Below are 14828 nucleotides of genomic sequence, written 5' to 3'. Positions count from 1 at the left end.
TGACATGGACCCTCAAAAGATATTCCTAAAACATGCGAACTCATGGGATTAACGAGGATGATAGATTTATCGGACCCGATAAATATCCGGCCCGTTTCGATTTGATTGGATCTATTCAAATCTGATTTTTTTTAATCAGGATCTCATTTTTAGACCCGAAAATGTTTGGATCTGGATCTCGATCGGAAGACCCAACCCGAAATCTGAAACCCGATCTGAACTCGAAATCTGAATAAAACCCGATGCAAAATCTTGTATTTGTGTGTGTTAGGTTAAATGTTAAATAAAAAATATATATCGAAATATTATGAATTATTAGGTATGTGTATTAACCTTTTACTTAGTTTTACATGCGCAATACAGATATTACATTCATTTCGTGAATATTTTATTTTTTCTTGAGTATTGTGCATTATATAATCAAAATATAGAACGATAAGTTAAAAAATCGTATACAATTAAATTAACATGTTTCAGGTGTTTATTGTACTAAATAAAACCTGTGAAGCGCTTTTTTATATCCCTAAATTAAAAGAACATACATTTTTTATAGATATATAATTTTTACTTTTATTTTGTAATTATTGAATCAAACCATAACCCAAACCGAAACCCGAAAAACTTACAACTCATATTTAAATCTTCATTTTAAATATCCGAAATCAGACCCTAACCGAACTCAATAGATCATACTTGAATTTAAGAAACCCGACCCGGTCCAACCCTTTACGATCCACAGGGATTAAGAGCAAGTCCAAGAGTGTCCTAGTTTAAACACCAAATATAATATAAAATATCATGTCCTAGTAATTTAGGACATACTTTAGTCATTTGAACTCCAACAATGTGTCTTATTTTCACAATATGTCTAATATTTTATTATTAAAGACTCACTTTCATCATTAAAGCATAATATAAAAGTAGAGAGAAAAAGAGAGTGTTGATGAAAATTTATAATAAAATATAGAATAGAGCAAGGAGAGATGTGCCCAAAAAATAGGGCTTGAGGAGGTTGTCCTAATAATATAAGGCATCACTGGAACATTGGATAAGTTTTTTCATTAATTGCTCTAAATTATAACTTAGGACATGAGATAGGGCATCTCTTAGACTTACTCTAACAATACTAAATGATAGGGAAAATGCCTGGGAAATTATCAAATCTAGTCTGGGTGAGGAGCAACGAAAATTAATCGATGAGTAGCACACCTACAGTATCCAAGAAGCTATTGTATATACACAAACCGGTGTTGAAATGCATCCAAGAATCAACATGTGTTGACCTGCAAGACAATATTAGAAATTCCATATGGGACAGCACACAACATGGGTGGCTATTCGTACCGTCTCATGGCCTTTCTGGAGGCCTGATTACATCTTGGGACCTCTCAAAGTTTTCAGTGAATTATCATCAAATCTCAAATCACTGGATATGGATTCATAGTCAATAATAATTTGTGGGAAGTCAAATGTTCCAACTATAAATATACCTGGTATATGGCCCCGACTGTAAATGTAGTCAATTGGATAGGATACTGCTTAATCCAGGATGGGATCAATCCGGTTGCTCGAATGCAAGAGGGTAGGAGAGATCATGTTACACTGCAAGTGCAAGTGTCGTTAAGAGAGATACGCAACTACACATAAACCATCTTAGAGAGCAAAAGTGTGTACAAAGACCATGGCAGGAGTAGAGATATTGAATTAGCACTCACAGAGTGATCAGAGTCTAATTTGCTCACACAGAAGAAAGGGTAATGTTACGTACCCCAAAATTTGTTCCCAAAACCTTTTCCCAAATGACGTGGCAGACATGTGGTTATTTTTAATTGGGTGGTTGATGTACATACATGGATAGCATTATTACTAATGTGAGAGTGGCCAATCATACAATGCCACTTGGATGTGGGAAATAAATTTGGGAACACATTTTGGGTACCTAGCATTTTCCTAGAAATAATTGACTCAAAATAACAAACACTCAAGCGAGACTGTCTTTCAATTTCTTGCGATCATATCCCAACTTGATCAACAGAAGAACTATGCAGCCAAAGAAAGTGGAACAAATTAGGCAAATGGCAAGAGCAAGGGCCGGTGAGTGAGATAGCACAGCATATATTCCAGAGATAAATGTCAGCATCATTGCGACGATAGAAAAAATGTTGAGTACTGTTGATATAGCATTGAGCTTTGATACATGGCGGGGATCTTCATACATACTTGAAATGAAGTAGAGGAAAAGAGAAGTGGTTGACAGTGCCAAAGCTATTGCATCTGATACTATAAAAGCCTTGAAAGCCGTCTCCTTTGCAAGAAGAACTGATCCTTGTCTCAATTCACCCTTTTGATTCGACTCACCACTTTGGTAATATCCACCTGGCATAGTAAAACCTACTGTAAAAGTGACCGTTGTTATAAGAGCGGTAACTATGATCTGAGTGTTAGTCCTTTCCCTGTATCGCAGAACTTTCGCTTTCATCAATTTTTCATTGGCTATCTTAAATTTAACATCTTTTTCCGATCTTCTCCATGGAGGGACGGAACTTTCCTGCGTATTCATATTGGAACTCGACCTTCTCCAAATCCAAAAGCTTGAATTCTGTTTAGCTTCATCAAGGACTCTTTTAATAGCTAACTGTAATAGAAAGATTAAGAAACAATCAATCAGACACGTGTAGTAACCAGCGCTAAGTAAAATATTAAAATTAAACCCAAATCAAAACCAGTAAAGACCGAATATTAATAGGGAAAGGTTAGCATGTCTTTACTTGATTTATGTTGTGTTTGGTTGGGGTGAATGAAATTTATGGAGGGAATGGAATGAGATCTGAACTATAATTTAGTTGAATGTATAATAATTTTATTCTTTCCAACATTCCATTCCTATTACGACCCTTAACTAGAGCTCAAAGCCTCAAACCCTCCATTTTGTGAAGGAAAGCTCCCTTCCTTATCATACCTATTTCCTACCCAAATCTTATCATACAAAATTTGCACTCACTCATTTTTTTCAAAGTCCTCCCTCCTACACTCTATTATTTTATTTTATTTATACTCATTTCATTCCATTTCATTCCATTCATCCCAACCAAACACAACATTAGTATTCTTAAATGAATTTCCGGGAATGATTTTGATAATAGTGAACATGTATAGATGGTGATGGATAGATATGGGAACTTAAAAAGTTACAAGAAAGTTGGTTCTCGTATGAGACATACCTGATCAGCTACAATATCATCTTGGTCATATAACATGTCGAACGGAATGCAGTTTTGATGGTTCCTCGCTGTTTTATCAATTTGTTCATGCTCAATGAGTTGTTTAATTAACCAACCTTTGGCGATGAGCAAATGCAGAGGTGTGTTCTTGTTTATGTCTCTGCCATTCAAGATCTTGCGAAGATATTCTGGAGGACAAGTTCTTAAAATAGCTTGAACCGTTTGCTTGTCATTCTTTTCGGCTGCCAAGTGCAGTATATTCTGTCTGCTTTCAGGATCCACCTCCACATATAAACTCGGCAGTACTTTGATAATTTCTACTGTTGTAGAAGTATGTCCTTGTTCTATTGCCAGCCAAAGTGGCGATCGTGCCTCTCAATAGAAATCTGAAGCAGGATTAGTGTACTGTGAAATACCACTTTCTTGGAATATTTTTCCTAATATGTCTATTACTGAATCAAACTTGGAATGCGACGCATGGTGAAGTGGTGTCCAACCATCGTCATCCTTAATGTAAGGAAGACGTTGCATTGCAGAATCATTTACAACCAATTCCACACAGCCTAAACCAACCAAAGACAATATATATTATATCATGGAGAAGGATTTCCCATCCTTATTTAAAAGGATTTTCCTGAATCCTTTTAAAGTAAAAAAAAAGTGACTTATTGCTTAAAGTAAAAAAGTGGATTATAAGTGAGAAGTTAATTTAAACTTATAGGTTATTAGAAGTGATTTATAAGTTAAGTATTTCTCTTAAAAGAAGCTGTAATTTAGAAAAAAAAGCTAGCTTTCCTCGCTTTTTTTTGGGAGCTTTTAAGCCTCATTATAAGTGCTTCTATTGATGTGCCAAACAGTCTCAATTAAGCAGAAGCTAACTTCTATGTAGAAAAAGCCCAGAAGTTGGCTAGCCAAACACCCACTATAATTTGGAAAGTAAAATTAGACAACGCATACCTTTATCGCGCCCTAAAACAGCAGCATGCAAAACCGTTTGACATCGAGGACCTGCTGAACAAGTCCGTGATCGGGAATAATTGTCGGCCAATTCTCGGACTATATCCTTGTATCCCCTTTCGGCAGCAATATAGATTGGAGTCTTGAGCTCCCTGTTGTTATTGTCACATATATACGACGGATTTGCCATCAAAATCTGCCTAACAACGCCCAGGTGGTTTCCCATAACTGCCAAGTGCAAGGCAGTGTTCTTGCTCTTCATATGAGCCTGTTGGATAAAATCTAAAAAGCGGTGATCTGTTGGATCGGTTGAATGATAATGTCTTCTGCCTGCTCAATGATCGACTCAACTATATCACTACTTACGCTATACCCTGCAAGTACTTAAATGTTAGCTCAGTATTTATATGACGTAATGGCGACACGACAAACGTAGAGGGTCAGGACGCCACGGCGGACATTATGATGGACTAGGAGTTATATTTGATCTGATATATTTAATATAGATAATATATATAGTATAATATAATATTATATGCATAAATTATATATAAAATAGCGTAAATATTAACAAACATTCTTGATATACATATAGGAATATTATCAAACATGTGGTGTCCACTGTGTAATTACTAATAAATATAGGTAATTAAGTATATTAAAAAAGTGAAAAAGAAGAAGATAAAAACTAAGAAAAGATAATAGGAAAATTAAGTACCTGGTGGAATACTTGAGTCGTATTACATGACAGACTTCAATTTTAGTATTTAGGTTATAACATATAATAGTCTGGGTCTATTAGGCCACTTTTCATTATTAATTTTTGGGCTGATCCTGGCGCCATAGCGATCTTAAACGACGTATGGACGTGACGCTATATAAGAAGCAGACTGACGAGGAAGATGTCATGGACTTTTTCACCTTCTTGTTGCCAAGGCGACGCCGTATAAACAGTGTGTTAGCTTCAAATCTATCCTATCCTTTTAGTATACTTATATAGTTATATATATGTTAGATCATAGAAAAATGAAGACTGATATTGGGTGCCTGATCTAAGCAAGCAAATTTATTGGAACAGACATGAATACTGAATATGATCATGTATATTGAATACCTTCAGGCAGGTGGGGAATAACAGCGATCAAAGCACCATCTACCGCCGGAGCTGTGCATGTTTCAGCGATCATCTTAACAATGTTCAGGTAGCCAAGACTAGCAGCAGTACAGAGATGAGATAATTCACCTTGCATATGTCTATAATTTGGATCTGCCTCTGCTAACAGCCTGGCATGCTCAAATTTATCAACCATCACTGCTGCGTGTAAGGCAGTGGTGCCCCATCGATCACCTCGCCTCAGTATAGTTTCAAGAGTAGTCGTTTGGGGATCATCATTAGTTGAAGAAGGAGGAGGCAAACGTCTCGCTGCCTCGATGAGGGCCTCAAGCATTTCAGTGCTATCATTACGCACTGCCAAGTGAAATGCAGTAGATCCAAAATCACCCAGCTTGATAAAAAGATTTTTATAGTTTCCACATACACTCACAGCGAATTGCTTGCGTTCTGCACTTCCTTCCGGCAACTCATCATTGTCACTCATACGACGCTCACACCTATAGTAAATTTGCAACAATGGAGCTGCGGATTCTGTATATCCGGCCAAGTTAACGGGATTCACAGTCGTATTAGTAGTATCCATAACAGAATAGTATTCTTCTATATGTGTATATATGGTGTGTACACTTGATATATTCTCTTTCTCTCTTGAGTTCCTTAGTATTTCACACCACTCATCAATCTATCTATTTATATTGCAGCTTACAGTTTTCAAGAGTTAAGGCAGAGGCAGAGCCCTCTTTCAACATCTCCTCAAAACATTTTAAAATTTCAGCAGTGTTAGTTTGACCTCTTTTGCGCAGTTCACTTTTCTTACACGTTCTGTCCCCAGGGCTCATCATTTCGCACCCAACAAATAAATGGTAAAAAAATAAAAAGAATCAACCCATTTCTGCGTTACCTAACAGTTAATCACAGAAAATTGATCCATTACCTCTGCAACATTCCTATAAAGAACGTGTTTGATTAAATGCCTTAATAAACAACACAAAACATCCCTTTGTGACTTTACTAAACGCGCTAATTAAGATTTTATATGATTTGTAACAATAAATAATTAGAAGTATATATCGATACTGTCTATCGAGTTCATTTTTATATAGAATGTATTGGTGAAATTTGATTAAAACTTGGGAAGTTTTTAAGAAGCTCCCTATTCACAATTGAAGGAGAAAACAGGAATCAAACAAAGGGAGTCAATATCATCCTATACCAATTTAATCTTTGTGAAGTAACAATGTTCCTATACTTTACTCAGTTCCTTATGTAAACCAAACAGATATTTATTTGCAGTATTACTAATTGGTAAAATAAATAATCAAGTAGCTATTTGAAGATTGTTTCTCTGAATAGGTCATGTGCACAACTTACCAACACTTCCAAGATGATACTGTAAAAGTTAATATAATTCTTAAGAAGAGACATGCCAAGGGTGAAAGCATTCTCTGTTCACACGAATTGATGTGATCCTTTCAAGAATCACAGTCATGCATACGAATTGAAATAGTACACTATGAAAAATAAGAATGCATTAAATATATAGTTGGAAGCAGTTACAAACGAAATCAGGGTGCATTCTCTTCTATCTTTTCGCGGTCATATCTACTCTTGATGATCAGGAAAACAATGATGAAAAGAAAGGAAGTGGAACAGATGATACAAACCGTAATAGCAACAAGTGGTGAGTGGGATAGTACAGCATATGTTCCTGTGATAAATGTCAACATCATCGCGACAACAGAAACAACAGTGAGTCCTGATGATACACCATTGAGTTTTGAGACGAGTTGGGGATCTTCATACGTAGTTGAAATGAAATAGAGAAATAAAGAAATGGTGGACAGTGCTAGAGCTAATGCATCAGATATCATGAATGCACTAAAAGCTCTCTTCTTTGACAGAAGGACCAATCCTTGATTCAGGTCACCACTTTCATAATATCCCCCGGGCATCGTGAAGCCTACGGTAAAAGTTACTGTGACTATGAGCGCGGTAACTATGATTTGGGTATTGGTCCTTTCCTTGTATTGTATAAGCTCTTCTTTCATCAATTCTTTGTTTCTTCTCTTAAATTTGTCATCTTTTTCTGATCGTTTCCATGAAGGCACTAAACTGTCCTGTGCAATCGGGTTGAACTTGGTGCGTCTACGCCAGAAGCATGAATGTTGATTAACTTGCGTACCATCAAGTTCTTTTTTAATTTGCAACTGTAAGGAGGGATCAAGTTATAATTATTAGATACTAATATTTATTATCCTGACTAGCTTATCTGAGTCAATTTGGGAATCAGTGACTCGATTGATACATTTGGACGAAACGAGTGACCTACTTGATATTTATCCCTTAAAAGATTAATTTAGACAATTAAAACAACTAAAATAAGTTCCAGAAAGGTTTTGCAGGGTACCTGATCAGCTATGATTTTGTCTTGGTTATATAACATGTCGAGGGGAGTCATATCTTGTTTGTTTTTGACCATTCTAACAACTCTCTCGTATTTTAGAAGGTCTGCAATGAAACAGCCCTGATCGATGAGCAGATGCAGAGGTGTATCTCCGTTGTCATCCTTACCCTTCACAAGTGTGTCGATATCATCTTGCGGACAATATTTTAATATTGCTTGTACCATTTTCTTATCACTTCGAAATGCTGCAAAGTGCAGTATGTTTCTTTTGTTGTCATGATTGATCTCAAGACATACACCTGGTAATAATTTTATAAGCTGTATGACCGTAGAAGTAAATCCTCCTTCCATCGCTAACCAAAGTGGTGTTGGTACCATCCCTTCATAATCAGTCCTAAATCTATATATTGAGTTGGCTTTAACAGTGGCTTTCACAATCATATCAAGTACCGAATCAAATTTGTGAAGCACGACATAGTGAAGTGGGGTCATTCCGTCTTCGTCGCAAGAGGTTACAAGGTCCGAGGTATGTTCCAATACATATCTTATACAATCTGGAAAAAAATGTCAAAGCATGTCCACGAGATTAGTTATATATTGTCCTAAACTACAGGACTTCTTACACATTTCGCTATTCCACGAAAAATTGGGATCTCCTTTTCATTAATAACTAACCATTTCTTATCTTGTTTGTGATAATTAAATATTCACTTGATTTCATTACAAACATAATTCGAAGTTAATATTTTTATAATAATAGGGAACACAAACAGAAGTAATGTTACATACCCAAATTCTTTTCCCAAATTTCCCCCCAAAATAATGTGGCAGACAGATGGTTGATTTTAACTGGGTGGTTTATGCGTATTAAGAAGTCTCATTATTATTAGTGTGAGTGATGCTATGTATCCCAAGTGTTCCCAGTTTTGACAGAAAACTAATTTTAATTGGGTGGCTGATGTGCACACAAAGATCCTAATAATTAGTGTGTGCGAAACCAATCATATATTGACAACTAAAATTTTAAAAAAAATTGTAAACACTTTTTAAGTACCTAACATTTTCATATATTTATACTTTCGAAGATGCTCCTAAAAAAACATTACATATTAGTACTAGACATGTATCGTACAGATAGGTAAGCCTTCTTAAAATCGATATTACATATTCCTTGACAAGTATAGTATATATTGATAGGGCGTACCTGCATCTCGACTTATAACAGCAGCATGCACGACCGATCGTTTCCGAGGACCAGGCGCATTTTCACTAGCGTAGTACTTAGTTTGGGAGAATTCTTTGAATATATCCGTGTATCCCAGCTCAGCTGCAATGTAGATGGGATTCTTGGAATCACTATTACATTTAAGATCGTGTTTGAACAGATTGTCTGCGCCTAATAATTGCTTAACAACACCCAAGTGCTTTCCCAGAACTGCCAAGTGTAAGGCAGTGTTCCCACATTTGTCATCAGCTTGATCGACCAGTGTTCTAATCTCCTGCTTATTCTCATCGCCTATGTAACGTATTAGGGTATCAATGACTACCTGAACCGCCTCACTGCTTTCCGTAGTTTCTATAATGTTTGCGATACAAATTAGTAATAGCAACAGCAGAATATATAGCAAATAATTTGGCTAATAATACGAGAGGCCGTTTGTGCAAATTTAAAAAAATGACATCTTACTTAAATTAAAAGTCGAGTAAAATTCAGGGATGTGGCTACTTTTTACACCGATTTGTAAAAACGTGGCTGGATTTTTAAATTTACAAAAAGATGGCTGAGGTTTGACTCCGCGTTACAAAATCTTGACGGCCATTAAGAACGTTAGTTTTCAACCGTTAACTCACTTAAAAAACATAAATTAAAGAGGGCAGTTACGTAAAAACAATATATTAGCAAAATTGAGTCATCTCTTTCACATTCACCTTCAAGATCATCTCGCCCTAATTCTACACATCAACCTCAATCAACTCATTCTTTAATCTCTTCTCGGTCAAGTCAAGCACCTACTACCGGAGAACATGAACAACCACTCTCTGCTCGTTAAGTTAAGACTGCTCATATTATACCCCCAAGTTACATACCTCCTTCTCTCTCCTCTCTTCTCTCCAGATATGGATGATGACTAGATACCGCCGCCTCCGTCACCGGAGGGCCAACTCTCCCTGCAATTCTGAGGAAATCATTGTGGAATAACCCAACAATCTTATCGCCCATTCGGGACCAAGAGAATACCTTTGAGATCTCCAGAACTACAAGAAGCGAGAATATTGATGAAGATTTGTATGAGATGTTGAGTGGGTGATTTGGGTGGGTGGGTTTGACTGGAAGCCGAGTGGAAGTTCATGGTAGGGGAGGTGTAGGCAGTGGCGGAACCAGGATTTATTTCGACCCCGGGCTAAACTATTATTAAAATTTCAGCAAAAAAATTAAAAGTAAATATGCATACTTTAATTGGTTAAGTGGAGATATCTTTACTGTCTTTTTTTGAGGAAGGAATAGATGACAACTGAATTCTATGATTTTGCATATTTTGATAATATTGTAAGATAATTTCATTGTCTATGTCTTTAAATATGGCCTTTTCGATGTAAACCACCATGTTAAGTGAGCTATTTTTATATATATATATATTCATTTTTAAATTTGTCCCCGGGCTAAAAAAACTAAAAATAAATAAATTATATTTATTATTTTTTTCTCAGCCGGGGCTGGCGCCACGGCTAGCCCCCCTTGGTTCCGCCCCTGGGTGTAGGGAGAGAGGGGTCTTGTGGAGTTGTGGGAAGAGAGATAGTTTGAGAGAGACGGTGAAGAGAGTCGAAATCCAGCCACTATTGTGCATTTGTGCTAATTTTAAAATCCAGTCATATTTTTGAAAATCAGTGTAAAATTAAGCTACACTATTGAAATTTAGTGATGTTCCTTGAATATGTAAAAATTCAATCAACAGATTAACGGGATCGATCACAATGACTCTAGTTTTGTAATATTATTTTTTTTTTTAACCTTTTTATAAACAAACATATCATATTTAAACTTTTATTTGTAAAAATAGAATTTCGAAATGAGTATGTAACAAAGTTCTCCCCTGACCTTAAACTACGTGTTATGTAATTTAAAATGTAAGTGATATAAGATGAGTTTTTCTGTGTCTATTAGCACACACTAACAACTATATTTTAATTAGTGGTGAATTTTTTTATCAGAAATCATAATGAAATCGGAAACAATAAAAATCCGATATCTAAATGGTTGCCGGAAAGTCCGATAAAAATAAGAAGTGAATACCTTTAGGCAGCCTAGTAACAGCGGCATGTAAAGCAGTTCTACCATCAGGACCATCAAATGCCGGAACTTTCAGAATTGTGCACATCATCCTTAGTATATCTATGTGCCCCAGTTTGACAGCAATATAGATTGGAGTTTCCCCATCAGAGTTCTGAGCATGCCTATGATTTGGATCTGCCTTTACTAACACCTCCGCAGCAGCCATATTACCCATGCTCACCGCCTCGTGCAAGGCGGTGTTCTTCTTCTCATCACCTTGCCTCAAAAAAGCTTCCAGAGTATTACACGAGCCATCACTATCATTAGCCGAGGAAGAAGCGGAAAAACTTGAACCTGTATCAACGAGGAACCGCAGCATTTCGATATCTCCATATTTTACTGCAAACATAAGTCCCGTCAATCCTCTATAATTATCTGGTGGGGCCAACATGAAATCTTTCGCTGATAAATCCTTTAGAACATATTGCACGACTGCCCTGTTTCCCTTGTACAATCCTGCCGTGAGCTTTTCTATTGGACCACCGTTCAGCAGACCAAGCGTCTTATTGTCAATGGCCCACCCTGAACCTGTCACAAGCTGATTTACAAGCATGCTTATAGGATTTTGAATCGGCACAACAGGGGGATCCGACCCGGGTTTATATAACCAGCCCATCTAAAACGTTAATGCCGGCAGGGTTATAGATATATTTCTATCTTGGGCACTTATAAAGCTGCTAATTACTTGTGTATATATCGTCAATGATTTATCTACCAGCATGTATATATAGCCTTGATGCACCTGAGTATTCTAATGATATTGTGAGACCGCTGACTCGCCCGTATCATGTGTACATATACAATGTGGCGGCTGGTACGTAAACCCAATCCAAAAAGTATATTAATAAGGAAAGAAAACCGATAGTGATCGATTAGATGAGATAATTTTAATATAAATAATTGGATGAGATAAATGAAGTATTATATAAAATGTTTGATCATATTCGTCAAAAGGAATTCGGAGCTTATTCAAGCAACCATTTCTGACTTGACAGAAAGTTAAAAAAACAAAAAACAGAGAAGAAGAAGAAGAAGAAAAAAGTACTTCTTTGTGAATGAATAAGTGCTAATTAATATTGTGCTAACTAACATTTTATATTAGAATAATGAAAAGAATGAACGTGTTATTTACCGACCTTTGTTTTAAGTTCTAACTAACAATCTACTCTGAAATGTGAATTAGACATATTTGTTCTGTGTCTATATTATTTTAAACAAATTCTCGAACCCTTTTCGTATTTTTAATGTATTTTTACAAAAAAAGTTCAAATTTTCTACGCGGAAGATGACGAATAGGAATGTACTTTACTGTTATTGTTTAATTGAGCTGGTTAGTGGCAACATAGTTTAGTACCTCTTTCTTCTAGTTGTTGCCCTTGTTGGTCTGTCTCTTCGTTCTGGTCCCGTTTTGTCCTTAGGGCTTTTCTTTGGCACTCACAAAAAAAATAATTAAGTTAGCGAAGATCAGACCCGCTTTAGTTAAGTGGTATATATTCTGTTCTTACATGCACTGATGCACATTTCTGTTATCCCTGAGAATTTATATTTAAACTATTGGCATAAACGTCTGCGGCGGATCCATAATTTATAATCATCTTCCCAATTTTCCTCTCTTTTCGATCTTCTCTTTCTCCATTCGGATCCTCCGCCTCTACTTCTGCCGCTCCTTCTTTCTCTTTCGCCTACGGTGTGTCCTCTTCGGCCGTTTCCTCGTCGTCATTTCTCCTTACAACTTTTACTCCTTTTCCAAACACTTTAACAACTTATAATTATTAATTTATTTCTCACTTCTGCTCCACTTCTTTACTTTAAGCAAAAAGTCACACTTTTTAATCTAACCCAAACGGCCTCAGTTTTTTTTCCAGGAATTTTACTTATTTCCTAAACAGTTTAATGACTTATAAAATAGGTTACATATCTCATTACCTATTAATAATATAAAATAAAAAAATATTAGTGAGTCTTAGTGATTTAGGTAATCTGTTTTTAGTGTCTGACTCCAATAAAAATCCCTATATTTGTTCCTCTATTGTTATTTTAATAATAAATTTGAGGGAAAGAAAGGGGAAAAGAAGAGAAAAAATAAAGAAAGAAGGAGAGAGATGCATTTTTTTATTCATAAATAATAAATAGGTAATGGCTAGTGGTTACCTAAAAATAGGTAATTGATAGAAAATTTGACCATGTGCCAGTGATTTAAGTAATCATTAGGATAGTGTTGGAGTACCTCTTTTGGATACATTACCTAAATTTGAGTATCGATTTAGGCAATCTATTGGACTTGTTGTAAACATCATGTATCGATTTGAAATGAACAAAACTCATGCATGATTCCAAATCCCCATGAACCAAACGATCCATTAAAGAGTTGTTCCTAGTTCCCAACTGTCTTACAAGCACGCTAGTGTTGGCCCTCTTTATCACAATTTCAAGCACTAGAACATCTGACCTAGATAATCTAATATTACTTCATTACATTAATTTATCTAATGTTTGAAGCCAAATTCGTATAATATGTCCATAGAATAGTATATCTTGTAACATTTTATTCTTATAACCTAACACTACATGATGGAGCATCTCACCCTCAGAAGTATATCTTGTAATAACATTTATTCTTATAATCTACACTAGATGATGGAGCATCTCACACTCTTAGAGCCATATTTTAGAACTTCACGACATTTCGATTCCAATTTATGATATCCTGACCTTTTGTCCAAGGACGCAGCCATGACTTGTGCACACCCGCGGCGCATCATGCCACTCAAAGTACACTGTCATAGCTGTGAAGACAGATGGGGAGGTGGCAATCTTCTCAAGTCATGGTGTATTGGTGTGAACAACTTATAACTATGTCCTACTTGTTTCAACAGAGCAAGTCGATGGTAAGTTTATTGATTTATCTATTTCTCTTCAAGTTGGACAAAACTACCCATTTTGGGAAGTTTGATACAGTTCACATAAAGCTCTCTCAGCACTTCTCTGTCTAACCTTGTCATTCGAATTGCATTAAATTCGACCAAAAAATTGAGTTACCTCCATCTAGATGGCTGTATACTACTCCCTCCGTCCCACCCATTTCTTATCGAATGGGTTGGGCACGGAGGTTAAGAAATATGTATAAAGTAGTGGAAAAGAGGAAGAAAAGTGGGGAAAGTGGTGGGACCCATTGATTTTTAATGTATAAAAAGAGGATAGTGGAGTAAAAGTAGTGTGAAAAGGAAAGAAAAGTAGAGAAGTGGTGGGACCCATTAACTATTTTTGGTAAGTTTTGAAATGTAAAAAATTGGGTGAGACATCCCAAAAAGGAAAGTGTAAAGAAATGGATGGGACGGAGGGAGTAAGAGCATCTCCAACAGCGTTGGCTATAATCGTTGGCTAAATGAGACCTGTAAGACATTATGTAAAATTTGCTGAATCTGTAAGACATTTTGCTTCAATGGTATTGGCTATATAGGTTGGTTATAATTTAAAAATAGTATGTTATTAATATTTTAGATTATTAAAATAGAATATATCAGTTCAATATGGTAATAAATGATGTACAATCTTCCTACAGATTTCTTACAGACCTGTAGAGGTTCGACAAATTTAGCCATCCATAGGAGGTTGGCTAAATTTATAGACAACAGTTGCGCATGGTTGGAGTTGAGTTTTTCGAACTGTTGGCTAAATTTTTTTATTTTAGGTATGCCAACACATTTTTTAGCCAAAGGTTTTCAATGGTTGGAGATGCTCTAAGAGCATCTCCAACGGTGTTGGCTATAATCGTTGGCTAAATTGGACCTGTAAGAGCAT

The 14828-nt window shown here is 36.1% G+C and overlaps 2 protein-coding genes across 3 annotated transcripts; both read right to left on the bottom strand.

The window, feature by feature from the left end:
* Positions 1-1322: 1322 nt before the first annotated feature.
* On the bottom strand, positions 1323-6678 carry LOC108208335 (protein ACCELERATED CELL DEATH 6-like). Of its 2 annotated transcripts, XM_017378860.2 has the most exons (4): positions 5293-6678; positions 4179-4552; positions 3222-3784; positions 1323-2635 (listed from the first exon to the last, which is right to left on the bottom strand). In XM_017378860.2, the coding sequence occupies exons 1-2, from the start codon at positions 5873-5875 to the stop codon at positions 4461-4463; spliced, it is 675 nt and encodes a 224-aa protein (XP_017234349.1). In that variant the 5' UTR covers positions 5876-6678; the 3' UTR covers positions 1323-2635; positions 3222-3784; positions 4179-4460. The 2 variants fall into 2 exon arrangements, with proteins under 2 accessions (XP_017234349.1, XP_063943554.1); XM_064087484.1 differs by having other exon boundaries at positions 1327-2635; positions 4179-6678.
* Positions 6679-6804: 126 nt separating this feature from the next.
* On the bottom strand, positions 6805-11738 carry LOC108206858 (protein ACCELERATED CELL DEATH 6-like). Its single transcript, XM_017377280.2, has 4 exons — positions 10989-11738; positions 8901-9272; positions 7700-8250; positions 6805-7499 (listed from the first exon to the last, which is right to left on the bottom strand). The coding sequence occupies exons 1-4, from the start codon at positions 11641-11643 to the stop codon at positions 6858-6860; spliced, it is 2220 nt and encodes a 739-aa protein (XP_017232769.1). The 5' UTR covers positions 11644-11738; the 3' UTR covers positions 6805-6857.
* Positions 11739-14828: the final 3090 nt, after the last annotated feature.

Source organism: Daucus carota, chromosome 2, assembly GCF_001625215.2.
Source record: "Daucus carota subsp. sativus chromosome 2, DH1 v3.0, whole genome shotgun sequence".
NCBI lineage: Eukaryota > Viridiplantae > Streptophyta > Magnoliopsida > Apiales > Apiaceae > Daucus > Daucus carota.
Note: the sequence above shows the minus strand (reverse complement) of the source record. Positions and strands in the feature narration are given on the sequence as shown.

Bases quoted from the DNA above. Each gene is read 5' to 3' on its own strand.
- LOC108206858 (XM_017377280.2), bottom strand. From the start codon at position 11,643: ATGGGCTGGTTATATAAACCCGGGTCGGATCCCCCTGTTGTGCCGATT. The intron at 8,251-8,900 runs GTACGCCCTATC...ATTTTTTTCCAG, and splicing joins TGTTATAAGTCGAGATGCAG to ATTGTATAAGATATGTATTG. The intron at 7,500-7,699 runs GTACCCTGCAAA...CCCTCCTTACAG, and splicing joins ACAAAATCATAGCTGATCAG to TTGCAAATTAAAAAAGAACT.
- LOC108208335 (XM_064087484.1), bottom strand. From the start codon at position 3,257: ATGTTATATGACCAAGATGATATTGTAGCTGATCAG. The intron at 2,636-3,221 runs GTATGTCTCATA...TTTCTATTACAG, and splicing joins ATGATATTGTAGCTGATCAG to TTAGCTATTAAAAGAGTCCT.